At 44.3% G+C, this 14,571-nt stretch overlaps 1 protein-coding gene across 1 annotated transcript in view; it reads right to left on the bottom strand.

The window, feature by feature from the left end:
* TGM4 (transglutaminase 4) overlaps positions 1-14,571 on the bottom strand; it is a 33,078-nt gene that overhangs the window by 205 nt on the left and 18,302 nt on the right. Inside the window, exons 7-13 of the mRNA XM_066629180.1 lie at positions 14,018-14,192; positions 12,987-13,125; positions 11,525-11,628; positions 8,230-8,481; positions 6,199-6,495; positions 4,412-4,581; positions 2,861-2,997 (exon numbers count right to left, since the gene is read on the bottom strand). Coding sequence (XP_066485277.1) covers positions 2,861-2,997; positions 4,412-4,581; positions 6,199-6,495; positions 8,230-8,481; positions 11,525-11,628; positions 12,987-13,125; positions 14,018-14,192 — 1,274 coding nt within the window. The remainder of the gene's footprint in view (positions 1-2,860; positions 2,998-4,411; positions 4,582-6,198; positions 6,496-8,229; positions 8,482-11,524; positions 11,629-12,986; positions 13,126-14,017; positions 14,193-14,571) is intronic.

The raw sequence follows: 14,571 nt of genomic DNA on the forward strand, positions 1-14,571 counted from the left end.
ACACTACCTCTCTGAAAACTATTAATGTAAATAGTAGTCCTTCATGTACTTGATCCTCGGTAAACAAACTCACCAATCCAAAGCATATGCAATGTGCACTTCACTATTTATCACAACTGAGGCAGGTTTATCTACCTGCATGCAAACTGCTGATGCACTGACTCTGCATGAAACAGGTTAGGGACATTAGTGGCATCACTATGGAGGTGCAGACAACATAGGATGATGTACTTGGGGCGGGGTGACAACACTACTGGCTAAATTTGTGAAAATCTTTGTATTTTCAAATAATACAATCAGGTTATATGTCATTCAATGAGTAATTTCATGCAGAATGCAATGAAAAAGCTGCATTTAAATAGTTGTATTCTATCAAACGCCAAATAACCAGAAAGGAAAACACAGTTGCCTTATGTTAGAAAAAGTGGATTTTCATAACACAAAACTGATCAATGAGACTGATTGTTCTGAGAGCCAATGAGGTGTTGTTATGACACAGCAGGGATCCAATAACAATAAGGTGTTCTTATGAGTCAGCTTTCATTTCCATGTATCAGAGCTAATATTAGTACTCTTATTCAGTTGTGTGAGTGTTGTCAAGTTTACCATTGGTTTTTTGTTGGTTACTGATTTGTTGGGTGACCTGTACTGTTATACAGTATATTAAAATAAAGTTAATGGGGGTCACATGAAACCTAATGATGCCACTGCATTTAGGCTGTGAATATGATATTATAATATATTCTAATATATTCTGAATAATATTATGATATTATAATTATAATTTATTCTGCATGGTCTGGTATGGGAGGAGATCTATCATGGGGGTGATGCAAATTTCCAGGTTACTGTGCTTTGGTTTTAGAAACATGCCTTGGGACCAGGGTATGTGAAATGCCACTTGTTTCCATGTGAATCTCACAGTTCACGGAGATGAATTTTAGTGGCTCTGCTCTGTGTCCCCCACTGCCAGAGGTAAGGCAAGCTAAGCTGTAGAAAAGGGCCTTTTCAATGATGGCACCCTGGCTATGAAATGCCTTCCCCAGAAACATTCCCTGGCACCTCTCTGTTATCTTTCAGGCACTTAGTGAAGACGCTTTTATTTGCTTTGAAACACTGATTTGTGTCTTACTGTTGCTGTTGTTGGTTTTAAGGTATTTTTTATTTTGTATTAGTTTTTATAGAGACAATTGTTTTTAATTGCTTCTATGTTTCTTATTAGCTATTTAGGAAACTTAAATAGCTTTTAAGTTAAGCTTTTAAATAGCTTTTAAGTGATTTTAAAATTAAATATATATTTAAAAATTTAAAGGTAAATGTAAATATGTTCCCTGGAGGTGTTGTGTCTATAAGAGATCACTAGACGTAGGACAATGGTCAAAATGGACTCTGTATCAGACCAACATGAGACTTCACTAGGGCTATATGTCATGCCATGTGGTCAGAACATGGTAAAGCAGTACCCACAATCTAGTACGTGAATAGCTATAGAGAGTGTGCGGCAGTGGCCCCTCTCTCCTGGCCTTTAAAAAGAACTTGCAGATCTGCTTTTTCTGCATAACTCTTGGGGAGGGAGTGGAAACCGCTGCTGAGGTATGAATGGGGTGAGACTTGAGGTGTTAGTGCTCTTATAGAATTTTGTTTGCCCAGCCTGGATTGTGGTTTTTCAATGTAATAAATATTTTTCAGCTGTTTTATTATTTTTGTTAGCTGCCTTGAGGCAATCGTAACAAGTCAGGACCATAAACAGAGAAAACTCAAGATGATTGATTGGCAAGATCTGGCATGAACCATCTGTCTTTGATTCTCCAGCTTTATCACACCATGTGTAAACAGAGATGTGGTTCAGACAGGAATAACAGATGCTGCCATCTGGTGAATCAAAGCAGTGGGCCAGCTAGCTCAGGACTGTATACACTGATGGGTCTTCCCTTGCCTTGCCTGGAGATGGCAGGGATACCTTCTGTATATAAAGCAGTCCAGGAAGCAAACAGAACAGAAAAGTACAGCTTAAATTTTGAGACAACCACGTAGGGCCTAAGAGACGGGGGTAAAGGGGCTAATTTGTACCCAGGCCCAGGGTCAGAAAGGGGGCCCAGGAGCAAAAGGAGGGGGCCCAGAAAGTTCCTGGAACCTGACATTTTCCTATCTTACCTGAACTAACTGCCAGCACATAATGCTGGGGCACAACCATGTGCATACAGTGTTAACTGCCACTGCAAGCCATAAACACCAGGCTCAGGAAAGCATCCATGATCCTCCTTAACAGAGTGTCAAATCTAGGAGGAAACTGGCCTGCTACAGTTGCTCTTTGGCTTGTGGATCCCATAACCATGGAGGTGGGTATAGAAGCTCAGGGACCCAGTTGTGGGTTTACAACTGCTGCAGAAGTTCATTTTGATCCATTCTAGTGTGATCCTAATTACGATAATGCTAATATTCTGCAATCCATTTTCTATGTTGCAAAAATTTTAGAGAGACTTAGGAGTGTGTTTGGTTTTCCACATTACTTTATCTGGCTGCTAATGCTGCATGGTTGGGTAGACCTGGACTCTGCATCAAGAAGCCTAGTAGACCTGAGCTCCAAAGACTATTGTGGCTGTCAGCACCCTCCCCTGCCCTATTTTGCCCTCCCCCCCGTTCTGCCTGCCCCCATTACCCCCCTTCTTCTTTGGGAAGGGGCCCAGAAGAAACTTTGTACTCACTGCTAAAATTCCTATGAGAGGAATTTTAGAGAAAGTGCTTCAGAGAATGCATCCCTGAACCACGGCATGACAAGTAGATGTGTGTGAGAGAAAAGGATCCTGTTGAGTTTGCCCTCCACTGCTTCGTCAAGCCATGCATGTCACATTTCCCTTACCCTTGATCAAATGTTTCCATAGCAAAAATGCCCAGGCCTTCTACGTGCAGCTTGCAATTGTCCAAGGGAATAGATAGTGTATTCTTGAAAATAAAAGCGCAGGTAAAATCTTGATTAATCTTTGCTGTTTCCGGCATCTGTAAAACAAAGAAGGAACACAGAAAAACAGATTATTATGAGAAGGCAAGAATACAGCAAAGGTCTGTAGTTTGCATAAATACAAATACAATTAGCAGAATGTATTTGTAGCCCTCAAACTTTAATGTACAGATACTGAAAGCACAAAAATTGCAGAATTGGGTTGGGTAAGAGGTCTTTCCTCTACCCTTGCAGAAAATCACAGGCGCAGTTGAAGCAACCTTCTACATCTCCTGAGATTGCTATGGCTAAAAATTGGATATGTGGGCTTCTCCCTTTCTGGCAGTGCAAGTGCAGGGTCTGCTGGTGGGAGTTTTGCTGGGTGGGGTGGGGGAACGAATGGCCTGGTACTTGCTTCCCCACATCCTAGCAGGAACCCTCCAGTAATCAGTCCAGGGGCTCAGATTAACTGAAGATACTCAGCCAACACCCTCCCCAAACCTGATAATTCAGATTGGGATATGTCCTATGGGGCATACCTCTCAGTCCAGTTCTTGCCCCCAGCTCATCTACAGTAGTTTTGGAAAAAGGCGCTGGGATAAGGGGTCTCAGACCTCCATGAATATTCAGGGATTGACTCAGAGAAAATACATGCTCTCTCTGAGCCAAGTCCCTGCCTAGTGAGAGAGGGGCAGGATGCTGCCAGTGTTGCTCTGTCCACCATTGTTCAGTAAGCAACAACCTATTGCTAGGGATAAGTGGGCATAGTTAGGCCCAGGCCCTTGAGGGGTGTGGCCGACCAGCACCGCCCCCCCCCCGTGACACTGCCCTTGTGTTTGCCATGAAATGTGCTCTCAACAGGGAGTTACCAATCTCAATTCTCTAACAAGGGTATTTGTAGACATGCATTTTCAATCCTCTGTTGCATTTACATGTTACATTCATAAGTGTACAATGTACACCTAAAAATGTACTGTGTGGAGCAGCTAAGTCTCCAGAATTTTTGCCTGCTAACTCTTATATGATTCCCTGAAACACCTTCTCTACTTCTAGAGGTCTTCTCCAGCCACCTATTTTGTTACTCTTATTTCCAACTCTTTTACTCTCTGCTTTTGTACATACTACCAAGTCCAGCTGAAGGTACTGAGCTTCCTAAAGGAAGCAGTGGTGTTGTCCCAGTGCCCTCCTTTCAGAAAAACCAAACACCTGTTACTTTGCTTCTTCCTCCATGTGGGTCCTTTAAATAAAGCAGGAAATTTGAAGCATGCTTGGTGTGCTCCCAGTGGGTTCTACACATCCTGTTTTGCTTAAAGAGACCAAAGGAAGGCAGGAAGCAGCTATGGGTTGCCACACGCCTCTTGTCTTTTTGCCAGTTTCCCCAATTTGATGCAAGTGTCTTCAGTTGCATCATAGATGGGCCAGCCTTTGCACTGCCACCACACCTTTGCATTGCCCTATTATACAGCTTCTTACCTCCACTTTGAGAGGTGGGTATTGAAAGGTTAAAGACTGCTCATCTGAGAACCTCTCATTCATTTTTTCAACCTCGGCAATAATATTGATTTTGACCAGAAGTTCATCCTCTACTGCCATCAGTGTTTTTATATAAGCATCAGCTGCTACTTTCAGAGGGATCTGAATAACTGCATCAAGAACAAGAAGAGACAGCTCAGCTAGAGAAACTTCTGCATTACACAACACATGGTCCTTTGCAAACAGATGCTTTGCTATTTTACTTTGTACTTCCAAGGAGGAGATGTAAAGGAAACTGGAGAGAGGACTGAGGAGGTGAGGGCATGGGCCTACGAATGCCCAACAAGGAATACATTGTTGAGACGTTTCTCCCTCCTTTGTCTGATGTCTCCCATTTCCAAGTGGGAAATATTAGAAGATAATGGGAATATACGAGAGTGGTATCGGGGTCAGCAAGGTCATGTATTAGCTAAAGATCCCTGCTCATCTTGAGGGCCAGTGGGCCAGGTCAACGGTTAAATTCTCAGGATCAGTGGCGCTGATAGCACCTATTGTGCCATCAGTTTGTCCCTTTGCAGGGCTTTGTCTCAGTATCCCTGATAACCTAGTGCTGGCACTGGGAGTATGTGAATGTGGAAGAAGATTCTGCAAAAAGGACAATGCAACTCAATTTCCCTGTCCTGATCTGTAACTCAGTTGTGCTCCTAAAGTGTTCTCTCCATATGGATCTGCCTGGCCCATGAGGTTATCTAAGGAAGTTCTGTTGTAGGTGCCTTCACCATTGGAAATACAGTTGGCAAAGACGCAAGATAGAGACTTCTCTGTGAGGTGCCTGGCATGTGGAATGCCCTTTCTGTTGAGATCAAGTATGTCCTTACTTTGTCGTTGATGTACTGAAGTGCTGTGACCACTTGTTTGTTTCACCAAGTCTTCAAATGATTAACAACCCAGTCCTAACCAGGGCCTGTGTAGGCAGAACCTATGTGATGCAGGAGTGTGCTGTAGCAAAAGCTCCAGTGCTTTGCAACAGTGCAGAGAGCTGCCACACCAGTGGGAGGGCTAGAGCCTTCCTGCATGCACTGATGGTCATCACAAGGCCCACCAGAGCAGGTAAGTCCTGCATGGGGGTGGGGAGAGGGGAAGATGGGGTGGGGTTGAACAGGGTGGGGGAGAGTAGGGCAGGGCAGCAGTGGGGCGAGGACTGGGTGGATCAGGCCTGGGAGGAGGCAGGTTTGTGTGTACTGTATCCAAACCCCCTTCTCAATCAAGGCAGACTTGCACCAATGATATTGTTGGCCCATTGCAGCTGCTGGGACTTACCAATGTCCCTTACCTGGAGGAGATTTCCAGCAGGCAAAAATCCCCTGCAGGTTACAGCAGTAGCCACACCAGCATTGCTGCATCATCACACAGGGTTTAGGTAGGATTGGGCTGTTAGTTTGCCTTTCGTTCTGCGTATGTTGAGGTGACTGCTCTGTTGATATATTGATAATTATCTTGGCTGATCTGTTTTTTAGGATTTTTTTTTTGCTGATTTGGGTTTTTGATTGTTTTACCGTTTTAATGCTATGGTGTTTTACTGATTTTATACTGATTTATTGGCTGGTTGCAAGCCACCTTGAGCTTTCTGACTAGGTTAGAAAAGGTGGGATTAAGATGTTGTACATAAATACAGCAAAAAGAATCACTGTGACAACATTTTGAGTTCAGCTCCTGGAGAGCAATTGGTAGGCACATTCATAAGAAAGGTCACATAGGATATGACAGCTGGCTCTTGGTATACGTACCTGGCTTCCCTTCTGTTTCAACAGTCTGTTTGATGATTGAAAGGCTGGCTTCTACCTTCCCAGTGTACGACTCCAGTTGACAAGAGGCAGCTAGGTTGACTGTCCAAGAACCCCCGGACTCATTCTTTATAACGATATTCAGATCAATGGGCTGCCCTGGCCACAATGCTTTTTCGCCTTCCAATTCAAACTGAAGGTTGGGCTTAGAGACCTCAGCAGAACCATAACCGACTCCCAGATTGCAAGATTTCAGATAGGAGCAAGCGGTTTCCACAGCTTTCCTTTCTTCTGGAGAATCTGAAAAACAGGAAAAGGAGAAAACAGTCAATCCAGAAGTCATTATAATTCAAACATTTCCACTGTTCATTTTGGAATGATCCATGCCAAGATACTTATTGCTATTATTCGCAGAAATATAGATATAGCATGGTCTGCCATGCTGTCTCCAAGAACTGAGAAATGCCAAATGAATCTGCAGGAAGCTATGAGTAATTTTGTATCCTTCCCAAAGGATTTGGTAGGTATATGAAACATCAGACTTAAGGTTCAATCCTATTCAACTTTCAAGCACCGATGCAGCTATACCAGTGGGGTGTGTGCTGCATCCTGCAGTAGGAAGGCAGTCACAGAGGACTTCTCAAGGTAAAGGAATGTTTGTTCCCTTACCTCAGGGCTGCATTTGCAGCTGCACCAGCACTGGAAAGTTGGATAGGTTTGGGCTCTAACAGCCCAATCCTATCCTTGCCCCCCACCCCAAGCTGATGCAACTGAGCCCAAAATGGGTGCACTGAATCCATTAGGGGAGGCAGACTGGGAAGTTTCAGAGGTGAAAGGGGATTTAATTCTCTTTACATCTCTGTAAGACTCCTGCTCTGCAATGGGTCTCTTTGGACCTGCCTGTGCCAGCAAAACTGCTGATGCAAGTCCAAGAAGAGAAAGAGGGTGTGGAGGCTGCAGATAAGAGGGATAGGATACGGCATGCACCATCGCTGCTGGATCCACTCCCTTCCCCAGCCTCCCCGCCCCATTCCCCCTCCCCCCCAGCTGCTTTACATGCTTCAGCATGTGGCTGGCGATCCATTGGTGGACTGTGAGTGCTTCCACCATGGGCAGTTGTGCTTTGTTGGTACCCATTCTGCAACAGCAGAACTTGCTTCTGCTGCTGCAAAAGGCCGTGTGTGTGACAGCCCAGTCCTCAGTAGGAGTGGGCTGTAAGGACCACTTCACACATCACCTAGCAGCAAACCTGGTTTTGCCAACAGTGAGCTGCAGGCCTATCTGATGTTCTAATGTTCAAGAGACAAATTGAGCACCTGATGTCCTCCATCAAAGTACACTGCAAGAGTTCACATTATGAGAAAATTCATAGGAAGCAGCCTTATACCAAGTTAAACCATGGATCCATCTGGCTCTGTTGTGTCTACACTGGTTGTTGGTAGCTCTCCAGGATTTCAGTTGGTAGTGGTGGGGTTTCCCAGTCTTGTCTAGAGATTCCATGGATTGAAATTGGGACTTCCTACATGTACTTTGCTACTGAACTCTGGCTTTCCCCCAAATTTACCAACTGCTCTGTGACAGTTTTTTCACTTAGCCTAAATCTCAAGTTAAAGTGGCAATCACCAAGTCATAATAAACTTCTTCGTACGAATTAACCCTATGATGAGTCAATGCCTTAATCTTGTCATGTGCATTTCAGAATATTATGGACTGTGGAAACCTGAGAGTTCTTGCAGCAGCCTTACCTTTGCAGCCTTTCCTTTGCAGCAGCTGCTGCATCACAGACGTGAAACAGCAAGCAGAGGGGGGAGCCCTTGTCCCACAGCTCATGCGAGAGGTAGAACAGTTGGCTGCCATGCTGAGAGCAGTTGCATCAGGCCAGTGTGGGCTCAAGCAAGTCTCCAGAGGGCTAGAGGCTCATTGGAGACTGGGATTGGGAGTCCTGAAGGGCAGCAAGTGGCCCCAGGGCCAGGGTTTGGGCACCCCTGGTTTAAGTTCTACCACGTATGGAAAATAAAGGACATATAAACTCACTTTCTGGGAATTTGTATTGATGAGTGATGTCTTCCCGGGTGTTCTTTCCAACCGCTTTGGTGCTGATGCTCTTTCCTATCACTTTGGTGTCTTCACGCAGCTTGATACACTTTTCTTTGCCATCCACATTCTTAACAAGCCAATAGATCCGGTCTGCATTTACTTCAGCAAACACAAACTTGGAGTCATAGGGAAGATAGACGTCTCCCTTTCTGATGGCATTTACTGGACATGGGCCACACTGAAAAATCCCTAAAGAGAAGAATGAAAAGGACCCTGAAATGTTAAAAGCATTCATGATCACATCCTCAAAAATAACAGATTTTAGGATAAGGCAGTTTGCATTCTAACCAGATGAGGGCATTTTCAGAAGACCATTTTACCTTATGGGGAAATATTGAGTAGGGAAAGTCATTTCCTGGTGACATTTTCACTTCAACAAAAACTGTCATGGCACAAAAGAAACGTGCAGCTCAAAATGACTTCAGGTATTATCTCCTGCTGAGTTGGGTGGGGGTGGAGGAAAGGAAGTGGAAGTAACTTGAAGGCTGATTTTTGTACTGAAAAAGATGAATGAGCTGTCCTTCAAGGGGAAGAATGGACTTCCTCCCTTTTTCAGATCCAAAAGAGCATTTAAAGAGGAACTTACTGTTGGTCCAAACATCTAAATCTACTCTTGATCTGTAATGAGTATTAAACAATGTCAGTGAGCTTTAAAATGTCAAGGACACTTGAGAACTGTCGACCTATCCCGCTTCTGCCCACAAGACCTCTTATTAAGGGTTCAAACCATGTGAGCACACAAAGCCACATATTAAATTTGCAAGAAATTTTTGCGGTATTTTTTGAGCATCATGTGCAGTCTCATAGAACTGCTCAGAGCAGTGTACATGGCTTCTCCCATTCCTTTTCCCTTTCAACAACCCTGCAGGGAAGGTTAGGCTGAGAGTGATCTTGCAACATGAGTCAGTGTGGACTTTCAACAGCTACTTAGTTGTTGCAGGTCCGAGTAGACACCCCCCTCCATACCGGAGAGGCTTACTCCCAAGGAAGGGAACAATTGGTGCCCATTTTGGTGTCCTTGCATCAGTGGGTGGGGGGGGGGGGGAAGGATAGGACTGGGCTCCCAATTTCATCCCTTTACATTGCACAGCATGGAATTATGCAACCTTTGCTATTAGCTGCGGGAAACTGCATTAACATTAATTAAAGCACTTCCCTGTGCAGGGTGAGTATCTGAATTTCCAGAGAATACCAGCAATATTCCCTTCCCCATGCATGCCTTTCATTTCCCCCCCTTTCTTTCCCCTCCTGACACTTTGGTTTCAATTGACGTTGTCTCCTCCTTTCTCAGATTAAAGAACTGATGAATAACCCCCATGCTCTTTTTGCATCTTTGCTTCTGGTAGCCATGGTTGCAATTCCCAGCCCAGGCAGTGCTGTCAGGAATCCTGCTTCAATAACGGTAGAAACCGGCCATGCACACAGGCAAAAAGCAGCAGCAGGCAAAGACTCTTGCTCCCCAGTTGCCAAAGCTCCGCTAAAGATGCTCTGTAAACTGGGACACTCAAACAAGGACTGAGCACACTGCTGTTTGGTGCACAAACCGTGCTAGATCTGGTGTAGGCATGTAGTATGTATACATTTTGTAGTGTATACATTTTGAATACATGCAGAGGTATTTTATTATGTGAATTATTGGACAATGTTCCTTTATGGGGACTGAATCACCCAAGTTGGCCCTGCCTCATCCAGCATCTTGTGAAAACACTATTCCTAATTTATGAAATTTGATTTACAGTGCAATCTTATGCCTAAAGCTGCAATCCCATACTGTACACACTTTCTTATGAGTAAGCCCCACTGAAACCATGGGAATTTTTTTCTGAGCAGGCACACATTGGGGTGTACTGTTAATGGGACAAATTCATACAAATCTCTAATACAGTAGCCCTCTAATACAGTATGCAAGGATTACATCAAGCGTTCGTATGTAAAGCTAAAATCACATCTACTTAAAATTACAAGTTGTGCCTTGTTATCCACTGGGGGTCTGTTCCAGAACCCTCAATGGATAAAGAAGATCAGCAGATACCAAATCAGTGGAAAAATAATTTCAAAGACCGACTGCCAGGTTTCTTGCTCCTCCATTGCTGCCCCAGAATGCATTGATATAGATGCAATACCACATTCAGCCACTAGAAGGGGTGAATAATGGAATCTAATGGAATGAAATTACAGTATAACTATTTTACAGTGCCAAGGTAGGAAATGGGATTTTGGTGCTTCCCCCCCCCCTTGTTACCAGGCATTTAAAGGTGGACCTTGGTATCAGTGGTGAGTCAAATCAGTGGATACTAAATCAGTGGATACCGAGGTCCCCACACTCTGAAAATCCCTTACATTCAGAAAATATTTACTGTCTCTTTAAAAATTACAAGAGGCAGACAAGAACTGAGACCACTGAAGAAACAGCAGCTTCATTCTCCGATCTCAGGCTTATCCCAGGGCATGTACTTACTCAGTGGAATGGTGGGTGGAAACATCTGTACTATTTAAACTGTTATTTTCTCTGCTTTTTATAATTTTTTTTGTTTGCTGACTGCAAATAGTTGAATTCACACAATTACACTAAGACAAGCGGAGGCGTATTTGCACGTTTATTTATTTATTTATTTGCAGTATTTACCCTGGCTTTCTCCCCAAAGAGACCATCTTTTTTCTGAATACCTACATATATGTATATAAACAGATATAACCAAATTATCCATAGATTTTTTACCTGTGGTTTTATCTCAACATGATGAGAAGGGCCCTTTAAATTAAAGGTAAAAAGTTGTTTAACAATAGCCTTATTAATGCGAGAGAGGGTAGCCAGCTGACAATCCATCAATTACTCTCTCTCCAGGCACTTAGAACAGCTACACTCCAAGGCAAGCAACCCCTCCCTTCCCCCTGAGCATGTGAAAGAATGATAATCACTTACATCCTTCACTCTGGGTGAAGGAAGGGATCGCTGCCTTGGAGTGAAGCCTTTCTAAGCACCTGGAGACTGATTGATGGATAGTTTGCGTAATGATTCTGTCTTACATCACAAAGATCTGCAAGGCTGTTTTTAAATTGCCTAGCAAAGGGACATTGCTTTTTAAATGGATTTGCTTTAATGCAATTTTTGCCATCCAGGTGAGTTCAGGGAATGGAACCCTCATGAATAACGAGATTCAACCTATATATATATATATATATATATATATAATGAAATGCCTATGCTTGTGACCCTTCTGTCAAGTCTTACCTTGGCTCTGTTCCTGAGGTGTGGCATCAATCGCCTGCCATCCATCATTACCCTTTGGTAAGTCCGGCCTCTTCATCCAGACATCATTCCATACATGGAAGTTCCTATGTGCAGTTAGAGGTCAGATTTGAAAGCTGGAATTATTCCCAATGGCAATATCCTTTGCAATGTCAATCTACCACATATTAGGCTTACAGCAATCTGGCTTCAGTGCTATCCTTACTATCTAGTAAATTACCTGAAATTAATATCTGGCTTTGTTCATATAAAGGCTACCACATTTCTCCTTTACTTCTGTCCTTTGCCTGATGAGAGGCCTGAGTGCTGCAGCTAGTGCTGGAAATGTAACAGGATAATTGCTGGACTTTATATTCTGAAGGTGGGAGAACCTGTAACATAGCCAGAGATGGGGGCGGCATGGAAAGTACAGCAGGCACTGCAACACGCTGTATAAGTGGCCCCTCCCATTCATCACCAGAGCTGTTTGGGGGCAGTGAGGGCAATGCACAGGTGAATGCTGAACAGTGAGCACCTGTGCATTGCCTTCGCTGTCCCAAATGGCTGTTGGCGAGTGGGAGGGGCCGCTTACACAGAGTGTTGCAGTGCCTGCTGGACTTGCTGTGATCCTCCCCTCTGGCTATGCTACTGGGAGAACAACCGCCTGTCTCTTTTTCTTCTCAGAAGCCCTGTGTGCACTCTGTTTAGCACCTACTAGTGCTAAACAGTAAGGCTAATATACAGTGAGTCTACTTAATTCCTTCTGTACTCCTTTTTTGATCAGTTCCAAAATGCAAACTTCGGCCTGCGCACCCACCCTGCCTTGCTGCTTTATTTAACATCCAGCCTGATGAAGAGCTCTGGAGAACTCAACTCTTGCTTGAGATGTGGTGTTTATTTGGTTCAACCTACTAAGGATATTACAGGATGGTGGCTTCCCCTTCCCCAATGGACCAACCCAGCTCCCTATGTTTTCTGGTGTTTTTAAAAGACTGTGCAAGGATTCCCCAACAAAAACCAACCAGTTGATTTGATTTAACTCTTGGTGCAAGCCACAGAGTATGCTAAAAAAGATAGTCAACATGCAGACATATGAACCTGTCTTAGACACAGTTTGATCACACTTGCATAGCTGGGGGGGGGGTCACATCCAGAGGCCGCCCTGGGACTCAGAACACAATCCAGATGTGACCGGAGCACAACTGGCTGTTTCAAATAGGATTTTCAAAATGTCTTGGATCCAAGGAGGTTCATGCCCATTATAAATGGCTTTTGCATGCACACTGCAAAAATGTCTAGTTATGACCCTGTCTACACTCTGTAGACAAGTAGCCATGGTTTCTCAATATTAGAAATTGAGAGAAGATTCTGTTCAAAGGCTCAAAATGGCTTCTCTCATCAACCCTCACTATTTCCTATGTGGGTATTTCAGGCATGAATAGCATAATTAAACTGTAGTGATTACCAAATAGAATCATTTGTTAGATGGTCCAATTTTTGTCCACTTTCATTCACATATATGTCCACTTTTAGATTTTCTTCTGTGTCATGAGCAGAAGCAAAGTTGGTCACACTTCTAGCTGGGATCCCGAGACTGCGCATAACTGAAACACAAAGAAAGAGGTCAGCTCTTGGTTACTGTTGTGATATCCACTGCCGTTATAGTTCATAGTTCCACTATGAGGATGGTGGGGTAGTATAGAAAGGATTGGACTCCAGTACCAGGTAGCACATATGAGACACAACTGGCTGGAATATCCACAAAAGGACAAGTGACAGAATGACTTCAATGGCCCTTCTAAGCCATAGCTTTAGAATGCCATCAAACATGAGAAAAACCCTACCACAGCAGAAAGTCCTACTCAGATTTTCAGACACGAGTCTTGGCGGAGATGCAGCAGGGGTGGCCCCGACGTTGCAGCAGCAGTTGTGGCAGCGTGGGGACCCAGGGAATTTTTTACTTAACCAAGTGGTTGCACTGATCTCCAGGAGGGTCTGGGAGGCTCGCAGCCCCTTCTGCAAGCCTCCCTGCAGCTCCTCCAGGGCTCCTGGAGCCCTGTGGAGCTGCAGGGAGGCTTTACAAGCCTAGAAGAGGCTGCGAGCCTTCCAGACCCTTCTGGAGGCCAGCACGACCCTTCAGGTGAATTTTAAAAGCCCTTGGGTCCTCAAGATAATGGAATTGCTGCGGCACCATTGGGGCACCCTTTCCTGGGCCGCTCCCCTTAAAGGGGAATGGCCCATTTCTGGTTCCCCTTGTGGACTGCAACCCACCAGTTTGGGAACCACTATGAGTCAGACCAAGGGCCTGTTTAGTTCAGTATCTGGATATCAAGAGTGACTAGCTAGATAATTCTGCAGAGCCGACAAGAAGACCATGAAGACAACAGCCCTCTCCAATGTATATTTCTAGCATTTCTAGCGTATGCTGCCTCATGGACATTTCATTTAGCTAAATTCACAGATCAGGTAGGTTACCTCAGAGATGTAGTTACTTACCTGTGGTAAGAACTCCAGAGAAAACCCAGCACTGACCAAAGTTGACCGGTTTTTTGGTTTTGTAATACTGTTGCAAAATTGGGGCACTTCCAGTCCAGGCCAAAGGGGAAGTACCACCGGAGTACTTTCCTGACCAGTTCCCAAACAGCACTCCTGCATCATCATGAGAGTTAACCTAGGAAACAGACAAAGCTGAAGAGATCAAAGCCACCCAGCCCACTTTCTGTATTTTCTCTACTTTCTACAGTACCTGTTGCATTAGATTGTCACCTGATGGACCTTCCTCTATCATCCCTGCAGAAATCAAACTGAACTTAATCTTTAGAGCAGGAAGTTTTTATTTTTCAAATGAGCAAGGATTTGCATTGCAAATTTGGCATTTTTAATTCTGAACTTGAAAGACTAATGTCATTGTCTTTCAGCAGTAAAGCATGTTTGTGAGACCTAATGTCTGGTGAGCTCTCGCGGTAACCCAAGTGCTGGCTGGTGCTAGGCTAGCACCAGGCGGGTGTCCGGCTTCTGCCACTTGGGGGGGGCAGGAGGCGTTCTGAGAA

The sequence above is a fragment of the Tiliqua scincoides genome, chromosome 5 (assembly GCF_035046505.1).
Source record: "Tiliqua scincoides isolate rTilSci1 chromosome 5, rTilSci1.hap2, whole genome shotgun sequence".
Lineage (NCBI taxonomy): Eukaryota > Metazoa > Chordata > Lepidosauria > Squamata > Scincidae > Tiliqua > Tiliqua scincoides.